Source organism: Anas acuta, chromosome 2, assembly GCF_963932015.1.
Source record: "Anas acuta chromosome 2, bAnaAcu1.1, whole genome shotgun sequence".
Lineage (NCBI taxonomy): Eukaryota > Metazoa > Chordata > Aves > Anseriformes > Anatidae > Anas > Anas acuta.
Window position 1 is genome coordinate 65,573,119 of NC_088980.1, and position 24,030 is coordinate 65,597,148.

The 24,030-nt window shown below is 38.7% G+C and overlaps 1 protein-coding gene across 1 annotated transcript in view; it reads right to left on the reverse strand.

Moving 5' to 3' along the window:
* Positions 1 to 23,959, reverse strand: part of SUSD5 (sushi domain containing 5) — a 43,811-nt gene extending 19,852 nt beyond the window's left edge. Inside the window, exons 1-3 of the mRNA XM_068670565.1 lie at positions 23,103 to 23,959; positions 13,385 to 13,562; positions 106 to 224 (exon numbers count right to left, since the gene is read on the reverse strand). Coding sequence (XP_068526666.1) covers positions 106 to 224; positions 13,385 to 13,562; positions 23,103 to 23,265 — 460 coding nt within the window. The 5' untranslated portion in view covers positions 23,266 to 23,959. The remainder of the gene's footprint in view (positions 1 to 105; positions 225 to 13,384; positions 13,563 to 23,102) is intronic.
* Between the last annotated feature and the right edge of the window lie 71 nt (positions 23,960 to 24,030).

Below are 24,030 nucleotides of genomic sequence, written 5' to 3' on the forward strand. Positions count from 1 at the left end.
ATATCTCCACTTTGCCTCTCAGTGGTAGAAAAATCAAAGGCAAAACTTCTAATGTTTCAAGACAGCAATTACTGCGCATTATTTCAATAGTATATCAGTGCTGACCTTCATCCTTTACACAAAAAGCATCATATTGGTCATTCACAAAGGGATCGGTTTCAATTTTAACATCAATGGCTTTCACGCTCTGCTGTTTGCTGCCCGTCTTTCTGCATATAATTGTCCTAAAATGAAGAAGAAGAAGAAAAAAAAAACAATCAGAAATCTTCTGGAGTTGTACATGCAGGTGAAGTTTGGAAATCTTTTAGCACGGTATTCAGGTAGCCTCAGCTTAACTGTTTAAGAGTTGGCACATAAGGCATTAGTGTGGGAAGATGTACGAAAAAAGCCAAGGTAGAATTAGAAGTAATTAAAAAAAGTTTGCTTCAGTTCAAGGCATATGAAGCAATAAAGGGTGTTTATCTTATATTCTGTGAAACTTCTAAAATATCAGACCAAGTCCCAGTGTGTTTAAGTACTAATTCTGCTCTCATATTCCAGCAATACAAACTCCCACCAAGGATACCTGGCTAAAAAATGAGTAGAAGTCTCAAGATTTGGTCTGAAAAATTATTATCACTAGCAATAAAATTATGCTTGCTGCATAAGTTCCAGGGTATTTTATCATAGTTGGTATTTTAATCTGCTACACAAATGTGGATGAAAGCATTTTTTACCTGGTTCAGTTGCTCCATTTGGAAAACAGAAATAGCAGTATTTACTCTTGTACTGGGTTAAAGCACACAGTTTTGTTGGACTAGGGATGGTGCAGATGTATAGCCAAGACACAGTGTTGTACACCAAAATGCTTCCAAAAACATCACAGCTCCAAAAAGTAACTTGAAGGAACTGGCAAGACAGAAATGCTGCATTCATAGCCTCTCTCCATTTTCAAATCATGTTCCTGTTACAGGTTAAACTTAAACCCTCTTAATTTGTTCTTAAAATGCAAGCTCAAAAATTCAACTTGAGTTCTTGGAAGAAAAACTGTTGTTGTTGCTGTTTCTTTCTTTTCTTTTCTTTTCTTTTCTTTTTTTTTTGTTTGTTTGTTTGTTTGTTTGTTTGTTTTTCAACAGTTATTCCACACCTTTGCATGAACTCCATTTTTATTGGTTTGGTATGCAGCCATACCTAACCCATCCTGTTGCCCTCTACAGGCTTGGACAAAGGTAATAAAGTTCTACAAGAACTTGGTTCCACAAGTCTGTAGATGCTGAACATAAGGGAAGAGATTATTAATTATGTCTTCTTTCATCTGTATTGGCTGCTTGAAACTAACTAATAAAAGACAGTTTGTTAGAGAAGACACTGCTTTTATTGTTTCAGTGATGGTTATTAAAGCTGGGAAAGTGAATTCAGCCCAAAGTTTTGCAGCTGGATATTAATGGTGTGTGTTTTATTTTGTGTGGACTGCAGGTCTGTAGAAGTGTTGCATGGTTAGTTCTTCTAGTGGAAGCAAGACAAAAATGCTTTCCACAGAGGAATCTTTCCAGTGAAGGAAATTTATCATTTTGTATTGTGCAATGGTTGAGCTAATTTTGCCAGCAGTCCCACACTCAATTTGAAGAATTAATTAAATGTTGACTAACTGCCCATTCACTGAATGTGGAAAAACTCCAGAGGAAAGCCAATATTTGATCATGCACTTAAATACTACACAGCAATTGATTTACACAAGTGGACTGAATTACGATTATGCAGACCATCTTAATTCTGACATGTGTTAGCTCTTGAGCAGTTAAACAAGCAACTTTAATGTGATTTTAATGTAAACAAACAAAAACAATATGAAAAAAGACATGTGGTGCTGGTCATTCATACATACTGGAATGGTTCCTACTCCATTTCTGCTCTGAGAAATGACATGATGCAATACCCTACTAAAAGTTGCTTTATAATTGCAAAGCAAACATTTCTTTCATAAGGAAAACACATCTTTATTTTTTGGGGGATCTCTTGAAGAACAGTATTATCCATAGGAGTTTAAATCAAGTTCTCTTAGAATTAAATGCCATATTTTAAGGTTTGAGTCCTTTAAATCAACAATAAGGCACATAGACAAAAGTGACCTGGTCTATCAAAGTGGGTTTAGGTGACTGAGAGAATAAGGCCATCAATTAGCAAATTCTTATGTGTATTCACATATTGTTCCACTAGGTCTTATGAGACCTAGGTAAATGAAACTATGTCCCATGACCCCTTTCAAAAAGTGACAGAATCTTAATCTTTTTAATAATCATTTACTTGTCTAGGTACCTACATTGCTTTTGCCTTGCAACAGAGTAGACAGATCCTGAAATGTCTTTAAAGATCTCAGCCTTTTACTTGTAATTGTGTACTTAAGACTTCAGCCTGTCTTAAAATAAATAAATAAATAAATAAATAAATAAATAAATAAATAAATAAAGTTTTGAAAATTTTTATCATCATAAAAATCTGGTAAACCTTGTCTCTGAAAATCAGGCACATTCCTTTGTATGTCCAACTGAATAACACATTTTCTGGTACATGCAAACCAGTTTTGAAAATCTTATCTTGAATTTTCTGATTTTGAATTCCACTTCTTAGCCACTAAATTTTGCTTCATCTCAAAGTACTGTAATTTCTGTATCCTTTCTTCAGTAGGTTAAAAAGTTATCTGTGTGTTACACATCCTTGGTATATTCATATTATTACAAAAACTGGATATTTGGCTCACATGTAAGACTTTATTAGAAAACCAAGGTTTTTGTTTGTTTGTTTGTTTGTTTTTTCCCCAGGTTTTGTACAATGAATTACAAGCTTGTAGGTGATAAAAATTGAATATATTGAACAATAAATTAACTTTAAAGCATTTCTTAGCTATTCAATGAGCTCAAACTTACAAAGGTGTATCTATGCATATTACATGAAGTTTAAAAATTGTTCTTCCTACCTCTTTAACTGCAACAAAGCAGGCCTTTGCTAATCCTCTACTTAGGATTTTAATTTGGATTTTGTTATATTAAAATTGATCTGGTTAAAACTGAAAACATTCTAATGCAATTATTCTGTTATGAAATAAATTATGTCTTGTACCCATAGAAAAAATAGAAGAAAAAAATGTTTAATGTCTTCTATTCCTCCTTCTCTGTCAGTAGTTTCCTACGATGAACTCAATCCTGAAAGTTTTGAATATTTTCAATAAGCTATTATTACCACTGCCAAAAAGAGTTTCATGAGTCCTCAGCTCTTCTCAGTAGTGGCTCTAGTGATTAGAACTGCAATGCCTTTGGCACAGAAATAGTCTCTTTGCAGTCGGTATGATTAAAAATATGGAATAATAGTCTCTTTTCTCAGAGTTGTTGAGGGTAGTTAGGGCATACATGTATTTCCCTAAATCTATAAAATGCTAGGTTTGCATCTATAATTATAGCTGAAGTATGTAGGTACTCTTTTGTTTCTGTTCTAAAAGGTAAGCTTTTATGCTTTGTATTTTTTTTTAAACCTTATGACTGAAAAATGGCTAGTACCTTCTCAATTCAGGATTCAACGTATGTTGAGATTTGCTCACTAGCAGCATTGCCATGTTAAAATAAGAAATAAAAAATCATACATTGTTGCTATTTGGTTACAACCATCTCTCACAGTTCCAGCACCCTGGTAAGAGTTGTGTAAATGCATAACCATTTTTTTTTTCTTTATTGTTTTGAATTGTTGTGTTGGAGCATCATGCATTGTGGTTGAGAGAATGCCAAAAAGTTCATATTTTTTGTAGGAAGACATGCATGTACCAAGCCATTTAGAAGAATGTTGTCATATAGGGAATTTTAATTCTATTTATTGCTACTTTCATGGAACAATTGACCTTAAACTTATACAGAAATGCTCAATCCTCACGTTTTTAGGATATGTTGTAATCTGGTGCTTAGAGCAGTGTAATGTATGATTTTGTATCTCATATTCAACAAATATATGTGATTTTATTTTTCGTTCTATGGAGATCTCTTATGAAAGTAGCATTTTAGATATGCTTGGAAAAAACATACTGAGTTCAGAATGCAGTCCATCCATAATAATCCTTTATATTCAACACACATCTGCTTGAAACACCCGTGCATCCCTGAAAATTATTCTTACACTGCCAAAAACTCTGAAAAACTCTCACAATCCCAGCATAAAAATCAATCACAAGTACTATTGCTATAGACAATGTAAGTGACATGCATTATCAGGAAGGTAGAAATCCAGACATGGTCCTAGCACCTTATTTCTTCATGGCTGTGGTGTTCTCATAAAGTTTTCTGGCTTGCTTCCAATGCTTAATCTTTAAAATTTCAAAATAAATTGTTTTTCTTTTACTCAACAATCTTGTGAGAAATAATTTCAAAGCTTTTATTTTACCTTGTCTTAAAAGTTTAAATGAGGACTGAAAATCATGCCCGTTTTGAAGAGTAAGAGAGTCCTGTGCTTTACAGTTATGGGCAATTGCAATCACAAGCTTCACACGGAGACACTGAACATATGCTTCAGTGATGTCCATCAAATGAGAGTTTAACTGAAGAACACCATTGGAAAAGGAGCGTTTTAGTGGCTTCAGCAAGAGCCCCTGCTCTGCGATGGAAAGCAGAGGGGTGCCTGATGGTGTTTCCTTTGATTTCTTGACAAGCCAAGCCAAAAACTAGTGAGGATGTCCTCAGTCCACTGCTAACCAGCTTTGACAGACAATCTTTTTCATGGTGCCTCTTTCTTTTCAAATGAGAGAGCAAGAGAAACCCCAGGGACTCAGCACTGTTTTGAACCTCAGCTTAGTTGCTTCTGGACAATTCATCCAACTAAGAATAATCAACAGTGCCTGTTCCTCTGTGCCTGTCCTGAAAAAAGGGCCAGAGATACAAGCTGAGTCGTGATTCAGCTTTTTTATTTAGCGTATGTGTGCATGAGGAAGAAATTTAATATTTATCACATTTAGGTAAGAACCAGGCTTCCCTGATGTCTTCCACTTCCATTTGCACTGATTAAAGTATTTTCTAATCCATCAGCTAACCAGCAAGTAATTGGTATACTTTGCATTTCTCCTAATACTGCTGTTCAAGGAAGGAAATAGCAGAAAAGGCTGGCACGAATAGCATTTATTCCACTGTAGGATAGAATATGCTGTTACCTAATATATATTATAAAGCGAATCTTGTGATGATGTAAATAAACCACAGTAATATATATATAATATATATTATGCATTTATAATAAAGATATACCTAATAAACATACAATATTTTGTATACATGATAAACTGTCTTTATACTAGTATACATTGATACTCCCACTTTCTAGTATCATTACATAGCATTTTTGTAATATTTGGAAAACTTTCAGTACACTTAATCTTATATGAGTTAAAGGCTAAGTTTATAGGACATAGTTTATAGGACATCCATTGCAACAGCACAAAAAACAGTAAATGGGACTTGGGTGTTCTGAAGTCACTACACTATCTGCCAATTGATTGTAAGTAGTCTTGTCAATTAGCTGAACTGAGTTGCAAGGGTCTTTTGACATTCATTCACGGAAGTGTGAGCTTGAATATGAATATATTCAACTCACTAGTCATCATCAACGTTGTGGTAGCTGAGGCACTGAGAAAGTCTGGTTCATAACACAGAGTAACTATAACAAGCCTTCCCCAAATTAGAAAGTTTAAAACTTTATCACTTTCATTGGTAAGATAAATCTTCAACATCCTGTGCTTTTTTTTTTTTTTCATGGGATAGCTTTACCACTTGTGTTTCAGTAACTAGGTAAGAAAAAAATTAGTAGCCTAGAAGCCAAACAAGATTTTTATTCTTAGCCTTTCCTTTCTGAAGTTTGGGAAAGTGCAAATTATAAAGCTGGCTCTGATGAGAAATAAAATATAAATGACATGTTCATGATTACTGAAGGAAAGAAAATTTCCCTGAAAAGTCACGACAGGTGTGGGCTCTGGAAAGTCTATTGCCTGGGAACTACAGAGGCTAATTTTGGCTGGATGGGACCCAAAGAAAGCAGCTCCTAAGTGTGACATGAAGACATTCCAACAGCAATACTGCCACTGGAAATGTCAAAAGGAGGTCTTACTGAGGCAAAACCAATATCCTTCAGATTCTTAAAAATATATACCAAAATGCTGTCTTTTGTGCTTAAAATTGTACATATGACTACCAAAATAGTAAGGCCTCTGTTCATTAAATAAATATGGCCCATTCATGCAGATTTTTCACACTGTAGCTTAGTATGAATGATTTTATATAGCCATTTTACTATAATATCACTATGTACATATAATTTGAGCATTCTTAGTGTAGGTAGAGGAGATTCAGATGGCCTCCTGTCCTGGACTATTTAGCAGGGTGCTCAAAGACATAGCAAGTATCACTAGAAAGTTGTTTTTACCCAATTTTACTCCAATACAATCCATGGCTTTCATAACAGATATTATTAATTAGGTACCAAAGGGTTTAAAAAATGTTTGCTAAATGCTGTTAATTTACCAAGAAGCTCAATTCTCAGACGAAAGGCTTTCAGATGGGATTGGACATTACAGAGACTGTGAAGAAAAAAAAGAAAAATATTTGAAGTCTAAGTTCTTTTGGAAATCAACACCTTTAGAACTAGTTAAAATCCCGGTATTAGTCACTCTCATGTATATGCTAAAAGTAAGCACATCCCCTTTCTACCTTCATTCTGCTGGGCTAAACAAATTGGTCACTTTTAATCACCACCACCAAGACAGATGATTTTTTGGACTGATCCTAGTCTGAAATTCCTTTCTTCTGAGCTTGAATGTCAAGAACTGCATTGCAATATTGCAGGTGTTGTTTCACCAGCACCTTGTTCAAGCTTTTCGGTTACTTTCTTCTGTCTCCTGGAAGAGCTGCTCAATGTCTTTTACGAGCAGTTCGTTTTCCTTTGTCACAGAAGTGTTGTGTGACAGGCTCAGTGCCATCCTCTGTTCTATGAAGATCCCTAAGTTCTGACTCTTCCTGCTCCAACTTTTCCAGCTGAACTGTTAGCTTAACGCAGAAGCTCCTACTAGTCTTCGTGTAATACCACTGCATTTTCACCCCATCTCTGCTACATCATCTCTGTAGCCAGGCTTACCTTCCTACTCAATATTATGATTTTCTTTGGTCTTAACAATGAATTCTAACCTTATGACATTAACTAAGGCAAAGTCATATTCTAGCAGATCATGACACCACAGAGCTGTGGGCTGTAGGATTAGAGTTTATGACTTAAAGGCATTTCAGAGGGAAAGACCCCCTTAAGCAGTTTCAGAACCAAATTTAACAATTTGAATTGCACCATGTACTGTCACCTATGTCTGGATTTTCACTTGAAGGGACTTAATTGGCCCAATTCATGCAGACATCTAGGAGAAAATTCATATGCATTACCGTCAGGCAGTAGAACACAGCCTTAAAATAAAACAGAAAACTTGCCAAACTGACTTATCTTTAGGACTGCTCTGCAAATAAGCAAGTGGATCTGTTATAACCCTACAGCCAGGTGCTGGGCAAGTCCCATGTTGTACGCAGAAAAGGGAGTAGACAGCCTTGTGAAATGGCAATTTTGATTCTTCTTATTATATTTCCCACAGGTGTCATCTGCAGCAAAGGTCTTGTTGTGATAGACACTGTAGAAGCATTCAATAGGAGTCAGTGCAAAACCCAAAGAGCTATCAAAAGAAGGAAATATAGAAATGAAGTAATTTTCCTAGCAGTAAACGTCTGGTCTGTGGTCAGCCAAGAAAAGAACCCAAGTTGTCTGACTCCTACAGCAAGGCTTATTCTACCTAACTGTGCTTGCTCACTCCAGAGTTATCCCCTCTGAGATAAATCCTCCAGGAACTGGGTAGGAACCAGCCAAGGGCAATTTCATGCAAAGAAACAGGTTGTGAGCCCTGCAGAAGAACTATTACAGAACAGTGGATCTATGCAGAACTTCAAAACTGTAGCTTATAGATAGGCTACATGATATAATTCTTTTGTAGACAAATAATAGCAGGAGAGCAAATAGGACAGCTTCAGCATTTTAGTCTTGGAAAAGTGCTGGAAATGAATAAATGTGCTATAAATATCTTAATATAAACTGCTGCCAATGTTGACAATGTCAAAAATCAGTAGCTGCTTTTTAATATTTTGTGCACATCTAGTAGGACTGATCATAAGAAAAACTGTGTCATGTTCATTTTCCAAATTTCAAAACAAAACAAAAAACAACCAAACAAATAAAAACAAGAATGAACATATGACCCTACAGAACACACCGCCCAGTGCTGGAAGACTCAACATAGGGTTTTCTAGTATGACATTTGAATTAAGAAGACAGCAGTGAAAGGCCTTCAGAGAACTCTACCACCTTTTTTCATTTATATTCTGGCAGCCCAATTGCTTATTTTACTGACTCATTTGTCTGATATGCAAATAGGTCATAAGAGTGTCATTTTAGTATAAATAGCTATTAGGGCTCATTGTAATCTGACAAATGAGACTTGCCTTACAGCATTTCATTTCCTGCACTATAACAATGTGTAATACTTTACAAGTTATATGTTTCATGACTGATTTGTAAATGGTTTACTTCTGGGCTGCTGAAAGAACTTACTGCTCTCCCTCCTATTCCTATCCATTCATCACTGGCTCTTCTCTAAACACTCCGTGCCTTCAGACCTGCCAGGGACTTGCGTGTGTGACCAGCGCTGAACTCTGAAATGGTAGGTCTGAACTATGGAAAGTTAAAGACTAAAACGTCCCCTGATGCCTGTGAAAGAGGTACTGTCCCAAGCTGCTTAAAAAACAACACCAGTGGGTTTATTGTTTCTTTGGATTTGCTGGCAGGGAACTATTCACTTAAGCAACTTCCATCCCACATCAGCTGAAGCAAATTTTATTTGTCAAGACCTGCTGCTTAGGCTAAGCTGGTTTGCAGTGAACAAAGTGGATTAGACAATGCTTACATGAGCAGTGCCACCATCAGATTGTTATCTCCCACTGGCATCACTCTGCAGAATGATGTCTTTTAACACCCTAACTAGTAGTTGTTCACTTTTTACTAAAAGAAAGAAAAAAAAATGGACAAGGGACAAGTACCTGCCCAGCTGATGAGGCAACAATCATTATAATAGGTCAGAAGTAAGTTGGAGTGATCTGGAATGCTACAGTCTCATCAGAACCAAAAGAGGGTGTCCCATTATAGCTTCAAATCTTTGCATACTTATATATTGGTCCATATTATCATAGAATCAGAATGGTTCTTCAGAAAATGGTTCTTGATAGAATCAGAATGGTAAAGATCACCCAGTTCCAAACTGCCTGCCATGGGCAGGGACACCTCCCACCAGACTAGGTTGACCAAAGCCCCATCCAGCCTGGCCTTTAACACCTCCAGGGATGGGGCATCCACAGTTTCTTTGGGAAACCTGTTCTAGTGCCTCACCACCCTCTGAGTAAAGAGTTTCTTCTTAATACCTAATCTCAATCTCCTATCTTTTTGTTTAAAACCATTACTCCTTGTCCTATTACTACACTCCCTGACAAAGAGTTCATCCCCAGCTTTCCTGTAGGCCCCATTTAGGTTTTGGAAGGCTGCTGTAAGGTCTTCCCAGAGCCTCCTCTTCTCCAGGCTGAACAACCCCAACTCCCTCAGTCTGTCTTCGCAAGAGAAGTGCTCCAGCCCTCTGATCATCCTCGCGGCCCTCCTCCTGACCCAGGTCCATGTCTTTCTTATGCTGTGGGTCCCAGAACTGAACACAGTACTCCAAGCAGGGTCTCAGAAGAGTGGAAGTATTTGGGAAAAAAAAAAAAAAAAAAACAACATATAACTATGTATTAACATATGGATCATCAGAAAATTGACAGGTACCCCAAGTGAAAGAGTTGGTTTGTTGTATTTTTTTCAACAAATTCTCTTCTTTGCCTGCATAAGAAGTAAAGCTCAGAAACCAACCACATTGACATTGACTCAGAAATGCACTCAACCACAAGAGAAACTTCCATGGGTTTATAGGCCCTCATTTTATAGCCCTCTGGGATGTAAAACGATAATAAGGACACAACAGCCAACATCAATGGGTATACATACTAGGAGTTGGATATTCATTAACACCAAAAATAGCCATCAGAAATGCAAAAATCCTCTCTGTTACTGGTTTGTGCAAAACCTGAAAAACTGGTCAAGAAGTCAGAAAGTCCTTACTTCCTTACTAGTTTTTATATTTGGTTATAAGTCTATGTGATATAAGGAGGACTGAAGTGTGTCAGGACATCTGCAACACCAGAATGAATTCACTCATATCATTTGTTTGTGCTTGCTTCTACTGTCAGTATCTAATCCATTTTTCCTCAGAGGAAAGATTGTGATATTTTCCAGGAAAAAAACAAACAAAAAAAAAAAACAAAAACAAAAAACAAAACAAAACAAAACAAAACAAAAACTTCTTTTATCACATTCCCTCTTATTCAACTCCTTTCTAATGTACACAGTCCAAAAGGATATGGGAGAATATTAGACTAAAGCTCTGTGATCTGCAAGTGATTCCAGTCAGCTTCTGGATGGAATCCAAGGTATTAGTTCCAGCTTATAAAGACCAAAATGGTCTGGGACCTGCTAAGTGTGGGAGGTCACTTGTCTCCTTGGGTTGTGTCATCACAGTTGAAGATGTGGAGCTCTATCAAAATAAATAACACAAGATGTTCCCAGTGAAGAGTCTTCTATTTTGGAAATAACCTTACTTCTTGTCTGATTATCTGGGCATGCTCTGAAGCCTATTTTACTCTCTCCTTGTTAAATCAGTTGAGTAGAGTGTGGATTGAGGTGTTCATATTCTTAGTCTATCCTTTATCCCTGCTGGTATTTTCAATTTATTAAATAAATTCCTAAGTATTGAACCAGTACCTGTAGAAACATTTAAATAAATAAATAAGTAACTGATTTGGTAAAAATATGTTGAGTCCCTTCTCAATAGCTTTTCCAAACCTTTAATTATTCTTGAGCCCCTTTTTGAACCTGTTTTAGTACCTTTCTAGTTGTTACACTGACCTATATATGTGTGTGTGTTCTTAACAATCTACATCCCATCCCATAAGCACTCTAGCAATTTCTCTCCCTTTTTCTTTTTTTTTTAATACAGCTGCAGTTTGTCAGATGTTTTCTTTGTACCATCCACAGTGATGTCCTCATATCTTTCCTAAGCTGAGAGAGATAACTTAGTACATGTAAACTATTTTGAAGTAGACTGCATATTTGCTCCTGAGTATATTTCCATTGAACACCATTTGTCACCATTTTGCCCGTTAACCTAAGTTCCCTCTGAAATATCTTCATATTCCACTTGGGTTTGTCCAACTTGAATAGCTTTCTCTCATTTGTATACTTTGCACTCAACTGCCCATTTGCTCCTCCAGGGCTGCATTAACTAATAGTGAAACCAGTATAGTCTTTCCAGGCATACTCTTCCTGAGAGTCATAAACATTCAGTTCAGTGAACCAAATAACACACATTCTGGTGCTTGCCCAGCCATAGGTAAAATTGTCCCAGGGAAGAGAGTATCAAATTCCATTTTACAGGATCTCTGAAGAACTACTGTGTGGTGAAGCCCTCTAGTGATCTTCAGATGTGATGACTGCACAGAAAAGCAAGCTCATGTACCCCCATAATGTCCTTTCTGATAACCAATTTACAGACTTACATATTAAGGACGGTTTTATTGGAGAAACAGGGTATGGAATGATGGAAGGAATCAAAACCCTCCTTCCTTGCCAAAAGTATGCTGACGTGCATTCTCACATCACTATGATGTGATGTGCACAATGCTATCACTGTATCCAATTTTCATTTTGAAGATATTCAGCCATAGATCCACAACTGGTCTACTCATAATTGTAGATCCAGTGCCTACATTAAAAATCTGAAGATCTCTCAGGATTAACTGGTGGTACTCACTAGATAAAAAAGGGGCAGTTCCTTTTCCTACTCATCATCTCCTTACTTCCATAACAGAGAGACTGAATGAAACAACCTCTACAATAACTTTGCCATGTACTTAGAGATGGATACAGTTTCCCTGGTTCTTCAACCAGCAAGACATTTCAGCAACTGGATTAAGAAGAAAATTTTTAGGGTTTAGATCACTTTTATCCTGAGGGATTTCTGGATTTTTTTTGAATGACCAGAAGTACATACAAAGAAATTTCCCCCCCCCAAAAAAAATCACCCGGAAATAAAGGATCACCAGAAATAGTTGCTTTTGCTTGAGGTTGTTTAAATATTACCTTTCATTAGTAGTAGCAATTTTCTGTCTTTTGCAAGCTGCATTTTATCACTAAAAATAAATGTGGACAATGTGTATCCTCAAATTTGTAAACTTCATTGAAAATCAATTGGATTTCTGCAATTGTTTTGCGCCTCTGTGAGAGCATATTTAAGACAGAGAAAAAAAATGCTGCACCATATAGGAGCTGGGAGAGTGAGAGGAGTGAGGAACAACCTTGCAGGCACCAAGGTCAGTGAAGAAGGAGGGGGAGAGGTGCTCCAGGCGCCGGAGCAGAAGTCCTCTGTGGCCTGTGGTGAGGACCATGGTAAAGCAGGATGTCCCCCTGCAGTCCATGGAGTACCACGGTGGAGCAGGGTTCCATGCTGCAGCCCGTGGAGGAGACCACGGTGGAGCAGGTGGCCCTGCACTGACAGAGGCTGCCGCCTGTGGAAGACCCCTGCCAGAGCAGATTCTGGGCTGGACCTGTAGCCCATGGAGAGGAGACTACGCAGGAGCAGGTGACCTGGCAGGAGCTGCTGCCCATGGGGGACTCAGGTTGGAGCGGTTTTCTCCTGAGAGATGGACCCTGTGGTATCCCATATCTGAAGCAGTTCTTGAAGAGCTGCTGCCTGTGGGAAAACCACACTGGATCAGATCAGCAAGGACTGCATCCCGTGGGAGGGACCCCACAGTACAGGGGATGAGAGTGACCAAGAAGGAGCAGCAGAGAAGTACTGCAGACTGACCATAACCCGCATTCCCCCATTCCCCTGCGCCACTTGGGGGGAGGAGGTAGAAGAGGGTGGATGGGGTGTGAGGTGCTTTTGGTTTCTTTCTTTTGTTTCTCACTTCTTTGTTAGTAACAGGCAATAAATCTTACTATCTCCCTATGCTGAGTCTGTTTTGCCTGTTGCAATAATTATTGTGTGATCTCTTCATCCTTATCTCAACCCTTGAGCCCTTTTCATCGTATTTTCTCCCCATTCCTTTTTGAGGAGTGGGAGTGAGAGAGCGGTCGTGGTGGAGCTTGGCCGCCCACCCGAGTAAAACCACCACACATTCATACTTTTCTGGAAGGATTATGCTGTTGTTCTTACCCAGCTGAGCCATCAGCAAGCCATCCTGTGGTGCAGCCAGTGAAGGAACAGTCCACAACAGCTCTTTTCAGTTCTTCTGCAGTTGCTAAGTGAGCATTCACGTCAACACAAGCTTTGTCAGCTTCAGCTAAATCCAGACCCTGAGAGTTGTTCTTCGACTCAAGTGCAAACACTTTCCCTGCAGCACCAAGAAAGGGCAAGTCACTCATCATGGTATTATATTTAAGACATATTCAATAAAAATATTGCAGCTTATCTGCAAATAAAGTCTTCATGTTTTCACTAAGTTCAAATCAATGAGCAACCTATTTCTTGGAATTAATATTTTTATCAATTAATATTTTTATCATATTTTTATAACGTTGTTTTTATTTTCAGTTCAGTTTATTTAACGCTGTGAAAGCTGTAAGGCTGCAAAGTTAGAGGCTTTGGCTTTGCTATCTGGGAACAGGGCAGTTGGGGTTTTGTCAATAAGGCTTGAGAAGTTACTGAGTTACAGAATAAACACATTAGCTCTATGTCTCCAAAAAAAAAAAAGAAATTAACAATGAGATAGTTCACAGTGCTGCTGTTAAAACCACTGTAAGTATGTTCTTTCTGAAGATAACATCCCTCAGACTGACTCCTAAATTTCAAAGGTACAGATTTAGGTTGTTTGAAGGCTCAGGAAAACAGCTTTTTAAGCACTGTTCATTCAATCAATGTCTGGAAACACTTTCTGCTTTTGGTGGGAATTCTAGACATGCCTAGTAAGAAGCCATCCTGAGACAGGCAGACTGCATTTTCAGTAAGCCTGACAAGCAGTGATGAGAGGGAACATGAATTCACAGTACCCAGAGTAACCACTAGACAAAATCGTCTCTTGCTTCTCAACTATAATCAATACCAAGAACTATAATTGGAATGGGGAATTTAACACACAGGAGTGAAAAAAAGCAAACCTCTTCAATCCTAAGTACCAAAACCTCAGGATTCTCCACAAATGTCCCAAATAACATGCACAACCATAATGGAGGCTGTTGTTCCCAAAGGCATGAACAAGCCATAGTGAAGAATGCATGGGGTATGGAGACAGATAACATGAGCAGAATGACTTTAAACAATCTTTCATAAGTTGTGGAACAACTTTTATTCATAAAGGTATGGAGGGTTTAAGTATAATGCTTTATTTGGGCTTTGATCCAATTAAAAACTTGCCCATATTTAACATTTCATAATTTGGCTGTCAAGATCGATATGCATCATCAAAGACATACAGGATAATTCTGTGTATTATCTGACTTAACTCATAAATATTAGTGTGATATGGCAGTGAGCCCTGTTTTCCAGCAATTAGTATTTTAGTTAGAAGACTAAGCTAAAAATAAAAATAAAAAATAATAATTAAGGATTGAGTTCCCTCAAGATATATGTAGAAAAAATAAAGTTCAGCACATAGTCTTTTTACCCTAAGTGCCAATTACTTATTTACAGGTGTTTTGCTAACAAAGACCAAGGCTGAGACAATTTTCCCTAACTACAGTCATATTTTTGCTAGTACTTATGGTACTAGCAAAAAAAAACAGCAGCTGGGAGAGAGGAGTGAGAAGCAGCCCTGCAGCCCACAAGGTCAGTGCAGAAGGGCGGGAGGTGCTCCAGGCACTCAGCAGAAGTTCTCCTGCAGCTTGTGGAGAGGCCCCTGGTGGAGCAGGTTGTCCCCTTCCAGCCCATGGGTCCCATATGGAGCAGATTTCCATGCTGCAGCCCGTGGAGGAGCCCCATGTAGAGCAGGTGGATGTGGCCTGGAGGAGGCTGCAGCCCATGGAGAGCCCCCCCAGGAGCAGGCCCCAGGCTGGAGCTGCAGCTTGTGGAAAAGAGCCCACTCAGGAGCAGGGGGTCTGGGGGGAGCTGCCGCCCACCTGTGGGTAACCCATGCTGGAGCAGTTTGCTCCTGATGGATGGACCCCGTGGTACGGAGCCATGTGGGAGCAGTTCTTGAAGAACTGCTGCCTGTGGACAGCCCCCACTAACTCAGTTCGGGAAGGACAGCATCCCGTGGGAGGGACCCCACCTGGATCAGGGGCAGAGAGTGACTGTGAAGGAACAGCAGACAAAAAGCATCACAGACTGACCACAGCCGCCATCCCCGATTCCCCTGCATTGCTTGGGGAGAGGAGGTGGAAGAGGGTAGGTGGGGGGAGGTGGTTTTGGTTTCTTTGCTTTGTTTCTCACTTCTCTAGCTTGTGGTAGACAATAAGTTTTACTGTCTCCCTACTCTGAGTCTGTTCTGCCCATCACAATAATTGTTGAGTGTTCTTCCCAACCTTATCTCAACCCGTGAGCCCTTTGCATCGTATTTTCTCCCTTTTCCTTTGAGGAGGGAGAGTGAGAGAGAGGTTGTGATGGACCTCAGCTGCCCACCTGAGTAAAACAGGGGAGGGGAGGGGAGGGGAGGGGAGGGGAGGGGAGGGGAGGGGAGGGGAGGGGAGGGGAGAAAAGTTTGTCTCATATACTTGGTATCAGTCAGTTTTGGTACTGAGGCTGTAAAAATTTCAAATTGTTTTCAACTACTCTACAATATCATAATGTGTTAGAGAGGTGATACTCTGGAATGATATCAAGAGATGTACTGTCATTCTGGTTTAAATATGCAGTTTGAAATATGAGACTGTGTTATATTGCCATAAGGCACAGCATTTAAGGATCACATCTTTTTGTGCATTTGTTTGAAGAACATATTATGCCTTTGTACAACAGCCACCATGTTTGATCTCCCTCTCAGTGCTCTTCCTTTATTTCTGTCCTGTAGCATTTTTTCCCATAATGTGATGATAAGACAGGTAGTGTGACTTTTTTTCCCAAAACCCTGTATACTTTTCTCATGCCTTTTCAACCAAAGCCAGTCTCTTCTGTTTTAAGATCAAGCTAGAAATCCATGGCAAGTGGCCTTTTTCAGACAACTTATTGCACATCTAGAGTTTTTCAGATTCAGAATGGCAAATGTCCTAGTTATAGTAAATTTCTTCAGGTTTCCCTTTGAAACAAGTGAAAAAGTTACTACTTCAGTGCTAAGCCATTAAAGCACATAATGGCAGCTTCAGTAAGCTAAAACATAATTATTCCTACTTTTCATTAACAGCTGAACTCAGAGTTCTTGAGAAAAAAATCACTTTAAACCAGAGACAGTATTTCTCTAATAACTAGACAGTTATTAATTTCTCTAATAACTAGACAGTTACAGGGGTAGCCTCTACTGTCATCACTATCATTACAGAATTTGAATTCCATTTTGGTAAAGAGAGAAAAGAATTACTTTTATTATTGTTTGGCACTAAAATTTTGTCAACAAGCAATAGCTGAATATAGATCTTACTTAAGAGTACCTCAGTATAGTCTGGTGGAAAACATATCCATAGATCTCACAGCCTCTAGGATTCATTTTTATCACCTTGTTTGAATTCCTGCATAGCTGGACTGTAGATTTCCTCCAGCAGTTCCAACATCAAGTCCAAAAATTTGTGGTTGAACTAGAGCATGTCTTTTCAAAAGGCATCCAGTCATGATTCAATGACTCCAAGTAATGGAGAATTTACAGCACACTTTATAGTAAACTGTTCCAATGGTTCATTACTCTCACTCCACCTTATTTCCAGTTTCAAATTTTGCTAAACTTAGCTTCTTACAACTGGACCTTATTATGCTTTCAAGACAGAAGAGCCATCTACAACCAGATATAGGAAAGCATAAAAAGGAACACTTCAAAAATAAGAAAAGTCCAAACCCTGTTCCTTCTTACTTTTAGGAATCCCAGCGGAATTAGCAAAATTCTCTTGGTTATGAAGAAGACAGTTGGCTAATTTATTCTAATACAGTAACAGATACAACAAGAAGTTCTTCTGAGTTATATAGGCACCACTCAAAGCCCACTACAGTGATTTCAGTATCTTCTATATTTTCAGGAGAACTTACATCATGCTTGAAGAAGAATAATAAAATTGCATAACCAAACATACCTTAACATAAAAATGTCTCTCACAAATAATATAAAATGAGGTACTTTAAAAGGCATGTTTATTGTGCTAATTATGATGCTGTGTTGCTAGCTCAAATGATAATCCCTCATCAGTTTCAACAAAATAAAGGTGGTGAAAGATGTGCATATTTGGAGTCTGGTTTATTTTTACTTAAATGTTAAAGTTTTCAAATTGAGGTAGAGAGTGGAGGAAGGGAAGGTCAACTCTGTGCTTCAAAAGCAATTTTATTTCCATTTCTGTGGCTGCCTGTAACAATGGCCTTACTTGTAATAGTAAGGGTGGAGAATTCAGTAAAACTGCACAATTACAGAGATTTGGTAATTCCCAGCTCTTCTTAGGGTTTATGAATATAGAGTTTATTTCTGTGAGAAAGTAAAATTAATGATGTTTTATTTAATCCAATCTGCTTAAAATATTACATCTTCAGGAAAATAGCAAAATTAGGAGGTCACCTTTGAGTTTCTCCTCACCTAAATTCAGTATGAACTTAAATTTTAGTAAAGCCCTTATGATCAAATATATGAAATTGTTTATGCATTTATTTTTGCAACATACAAATATATTCGTTGTTTTGCAAGTGGCATCATGAAATGCTTACACACATTACTCAAATGCAACTGAAAATATAGCAGAAGAGAAAAAAAAATACTTTTTTTTTTTCTTTTCCTTTGATTTGCTTTACAACCTTTTTGTAAATAGTTTTTTTTCCTCCTTAAACTTTTCCAGTTGTTTTACTGCAGATCAAAACCAGCTGTTTATTACTGCTTTTCAGATAATTCTTTTTTTTTCCCCAGGATGGGTACTTAATTAATTTCATTTTTTCTTACCTACCAAAATATACTTGATAGCTACTTTCACCCACTCACTGCTGCTTAACAAAAATCCCATACAGAAGAAGTCCTACATCTGGACTGGATGTATGGAATCTAGCTTGTATATGGCATGCATCATAAAGGCAGCTGTGTGAGCATTGAAGTGACACTTAGCTGCTCTAATGCATTGAGAAATATTAGCATATCAGTAAAATCCTATCTCTGGCATTAGACGTATCTGCTTCTAGGTCAGAAGAATGGTCAGATTCTCATGTAATTGTGCCTAGTTTTCTGGATTCATAATCCTTCACCTGCAACCTCTTCAGTCACTATGTGTGGCCACTAGCAAATAATCAGTTTGATCAGTAGGTCTTGCATGTAACTCAAAATTTAGCCAACTGAACAGCACTTTGGAATAATTTGTAAAGTTTTGCAATTGGTACATTTTTTTCAAATGAGATGTGTATCTGTAAGGTAGATTAATTGCCATCATTCTCTGACACATGCTCTTTCTCAGAGCCCATATTCTGTAGAAAACTATAGTTCACATTTATTCATATTTTAATGCCAGTGAAAAGACAAAAGAGGGAATCAAAACAAACAAAAAAGAAACAAAGAAACAAAAACAAACAAAAAACAGAGGTGACTCACTCTTGTACAATGTGTGAAGCATGCTTATGCTTCTATTCTGGTGCAAAGATATTTCAAAAAGTCTGCATTTGTATGGGTATAATTAAGAACAGTCACAACCACAAGAATCTAATTAAAACCTTTGTTTTCACAAAGGTGAAGTTTAAAGTTGACTCTGATTGACAGAAAATTACAAAGCAATTATACAGCTATTTGGCTGTATGATTCCCATTCACAAAAAATTCCCATTCTACCAGTGGCTGGTATGGCTGAAAAATTCCAGAATTTTGAGCTGTCTTTACTGTCTCCCATCCATAACCTATTTTGTTATGCAGTAACTGCACTAGCAGCAGTGGCACTATTGTTCTCCATATTTACAACAAAGTAAGTCAGGAACAGGCCCTTGAGCAGTCCTGTATCTGCCTGACCCTGACCTCCAGAGCTATTGTTATAAATGAAGTCTCAACTCAATCTGAATTTTGTAATATTTATAAAACAAATATTTATAAAAGGTATAAAAGGCAAGTAAACAGCACTGGGTGTGTGGGGAGTCTACACTCCACCAACACGCACACACGAACATCAAACATTCTAAATATACAGAACATTGCTTTTACATACTAAACTCGAGTACGCCTATACATACCTACAATCAGGAAAGGTAACAAACAATCCTTTAAGTTCCATGACTTAACAGTCTCCATTTTCCATTCCTTTTCTTGATTACTAACAAGTCTCCATTTTCCATTCCTTTTGAACAATATGTCTCGCTTTAAGTTGTCAAGCAACTTGGTCTTCAGGCCTTATGTATCCCGTTCTTCCCGGATTGAAGAAAAGCATATCCATCTCCTTTTCAAGGCCAATGAGGCCTGGGTCAAAAGGCACGTCCAGGTCACCAGGGGGCAGAACAGCAAAAGCCTTTGATGGCTGTAGCAGCAGAGGAGCCCATGGCGTAGCAGTCGGATCAGTAAAGGAGGCCGCAGCTCCCTCACTATCTGGCAAGCCACACGTTTGTGATTGTGGTCCTACATGGCTCTTTAAGGCCTCAGAGATTGCTCTCCAGATGCCGAGCAATCCCACTGCAACCTTGTCGTTTCTAGTTGCAGAGTCCCACACCTTGACCTCAGTTTGGTCCCATATTTCAGGATCATAAACTGTCTGATTGTTAAGAAGGAGACTAAGCTGTAAGGTTACCAGGACAGTCTTTGTTCCTAAGGACGTATGATTCCCCATAATGCGCAACTGCTTACCAGCGAGGGGCAGTTGTGTGCACAGGTCTGCTTCTCTGAGGTTGAGCTTCTATCCAGCTCCGGTGTGCCTGTTTCCAGTGACTTTCTGTACGAGCTTCTCTGAGCAGTTTGCTGAGTTTGGCCGAACCTATCTTCATGAGTCAAACTGCCTGTTTTGTCCTGGTCTCTGTTCTGCCTGCCTGTTCCTTTTCATTCCTTCTTTCTGCTTCTTTATTGATGACATAACTTCATCACATCGCGTTGCCTTTTTTTTTTTTTTATCTTGAGGGCAGGCTCCCCTCTTATACCCTTCTCTCCACAGCAGTTCTTTTCAAAACAACTTTTCATTGGTCAAACAACTTTGAATGTAACAACAACAGCAAACACACAGAAACTTCGATGCCTTAACAGCTGGAGAACAAGAGACTCGAGACTGCATGGAGTCTCCTGAATCACCCTTTTGTTCCCTCTAAACTCTTTTATATTCCTGATGGCCTCATCGTTAAGGGCCTGATGTTATCTCAACCATGGGGCTTTCCAACCCGCATGGCCACACTCTCAAATCTCCCCCTTCTTTATTAATATCAGCCATTTTCTCGACACGAATTACCACTCCATATATAACACTATGAACAAGCACATTTCCATTGTAAGGAAAAAAAAAAAAAAAAACTTCAAATCGAAAGAAAGCTGTCTTTTAGTTTGGCATTTACGCTTGTCTTTCTGGAAGCTATCAGCTCTATAACAATATGCATTGTGGTAAGTATTAGTCAAAAGAGATCAATAAAGTTTCAAGGCTTTATACCTTCACCGGACCCCTATGGTTTCCAGTTTTGTTACCTACTCTTTGACATTATTTGTGTGTAAGATAATAAAGTGAAGGTCTTCCTTTGGGAAATATATTCTAACCAGTTTCAGGGAATTGTCTGTAATTGGGGACAGTCTGGATTTCACAGGATTTTTACAAGGTGAAGTCAAAATCTCTTCTGTGCTTAGCAAAACATTAAATTATTTTTTGTTAAAAGTAGCAAACACATATACGTGTCACCCAGAACCATCCTTTGTCACTTAAGCCACGTATACATATATTAGAGTAGCACAATTATACTTTCACCTAAAACTTTCAAAACTGAGAAGGTGGTTTCCTGTTTGGATCAGGCAAGAATCTGTTATAAAGGAAAGTATTAGTCCTGTTTTGTACTCTCAGATCTTATTTAAATATGTAAGTCTATGTGTAGTGGTAAATACTAAAGTTCAAATAAAGTGTTTTCTTCTGCATATTAAGCCAGGTGGTTTATAGGATAGTGTTATAATTGATAGATTGAATATTAATATTAGTAGAAGACACTGGCAAGCATGCTAATAGAGGACTTAAATATTTTCAGCAAAGATTCTTAAAAGTTAAATAAAAACAGAAACAACGTTATAGTAATGCTCTACAATTGCAATGTACTTTGTATATTCTACCCTTTAATTCTTACAATTGCTTTACCACTTGTAAAGTAAATTTGAAAAAATGTTGAATGACAAAATCTGTCATGAACTTTGCCTTGACATGATCTCCAAATTTTTTTCCCATTCTTTTTGAGAGGGTTTCTGTTTAGGAAGCAAGAAGATGCTATCAATGCAACAAAATTTTGGAGGTGTTCTTGAAAAGAAAAGGGATGACTTCCCAGAAAGCATTCTTAGCAAAAGCAAATTAATTATTCCTCTCTTGTCACCTTTTTTAAGTTATGTGTAGAACCCTCATTCATGGGGATGCGTTTTTTTCCTCATTTCAGAGGGATTTTGCTAGGCAATGAGAATTTCCTAAACTTAGAATTGCAGTTTTACCTAGTGCAACACAATGGAGTTGTCTGACACAGTTCTTTTGCTTTATTCTTAAATAAAAGTAATTTTCTTCAACATTACAAGACAAGGTTCTGCTATATAAATGACATTTTACACAAAATGGTAGCCATGTGCAGACAGGATTAACTTGCCCCCTTTCTTTTCCCCTATTTTTTGATCAGCAGAAATAAATATAGGCTAAGGAGGAAAAATACTCTGAGAACAAAAAGAAGAGTTTTTATTGCTCTATAATGTTGAAGGACTGTTTTCTGGAATAATGCAGCAAACATTGATGGTAAAGGATTAGTGTACAGAAAAAAAATAAATCCTGGGATCAGGCATAAATCTATTGCAGCTGTGAAAGTGAAAAAAATATGGCCATTCAGCGTTGCTGTCCCAGGAAAAGACACAACTGTTTTAAACACAAATTGTATTTCTGCTAAGGCAAGTTAGTCATCAGTAGGGTGGCTCAATTATTAAAAGGGTGATAGGCTGCAGGAAAACTGCAAAGGATGCAGCCATTCAGGATTATCATCAGCGGGTAAAAAAAGTCACATTTCAGAGTAAGCAGTAGATGGTGATTCAACCCAGTTCGTGTTCTGATCAAACCCCTCAGCAGTGAAGAACAGGTGAAGCTCACATGCAGAAGGGCGAACAGTTATCTTGAGTGTGTGTTGTATCAAATAGAAAATGCTGTAAGTGGAAGCCCTCAACTTCTTGCCTTCCCTTCTTCAAATACCTTCCCATATAAATTGATGTTTGGTGGCATCTGAGGCAAGCAGATGTGGAAGTCATTTGGAGAAATTATATTTTTAATTATAAGCGAAGCTCTCCTAAAATATAGCTGATTGTTCTTAATTCGTGTCCTGGCTTTATTATTCTTATTTCCTCTGGAAAAGTTCACTATCCTCTTATTTTGTTGTAATAAAATAATCTTAGCCTTCTGGGATCTTATTTCCTTTCTCTGCTTAACCAACCCCAGGATATTTGTAGAGTCTCAAAAAACTCTGAATCAGACATTCCCTAACCCAAAGTGGGGCGTGTATTTAAGTTTCTTATTAAAAAAGAAAGGTGGTGGTTTTTTTTTGTTTTTTTTTTTTTTGTTTTTTTTTTGTTTTTTTTTTTTTCTTTCTCAATAACATAGTTCAACATACAGTTCTCCTTCCAGACACAGCAACCCAGCCCGAACTGAGTGGAGACTCACCATCAGCCCGTACAGAGATGATCTGAAGGATGAAGAAGACAGATCCCACGCCCCGGACGAAGGTGAGAGATAATCTCCGAGAGTCCGAAGCCATCACCCCGCTGCGAAGCCCCCAGCTGCAGGAGAGTGGCTGTGGAGTCTTTTTCTCCCTCCTCCTCTGCATGTTAGCAGCAGGGGCAGCAGTGATGATTTCAAGGAGCTGCTTTCCCTCGGCGGGATCCTGCGTCTTGGGTTTGCACTGAAGGTAGGAGGGGTGGAAAAAGAAAGGGAGAGGGAGGGAGAGAGGAATCCTTTGCTTGGCTGGTGAGAAGGGGAGGGGAAGGTGGGGGGAGATGTCTGGTCAGCTGGGGCTGGGGAGAGGCTTTGCCCAGCCCAGTCGGCAGGGCAGCGAGGACTGAGAAAAGTCAGTGAGAGAAGTGTGAAAAGTCACATTGCCCTGTTGGTAAACGCAGCGCAAGAAATGTAAAAGCTGGGAGGGAGAGAAAAGGGGGACAGGACAAGCCACAACCAGGAGAAATCCTTGGCTGGAAGGAGAAGGGCAGCTAGGTAGCTGGCGCTGGTAAGCAGGGAGTTTCTGGATATAGCTGTACATGGAGGGATGGGTTTGTGAGTGGGGGAGTGTTTTCGCTCTGCACTGTGAAACCAGACAGCAGCGTATTGCTTAGGGTCGCAGGTCAGGGTCTGCCACGGCAAGAGTGATGATCTTCAGGCGAGGGGTAAGGTAAGGTGGCAAATGGCACTGATGGCACTGGACCATAACAGCAGAGCTTCGCTGGAGATGGGAATTGTTCATCCTGCTACTTCACATCCCAGGTTTGGAAAGGGTACAAGGAACCAAAGGTCAGAACAGGAGTTTTCTTCAAAGTGCTGGTCTTCATTAGTGCTCCTGATCCAGAAGAATGGGTTGGTGCTCCTCATGACGCTCTGA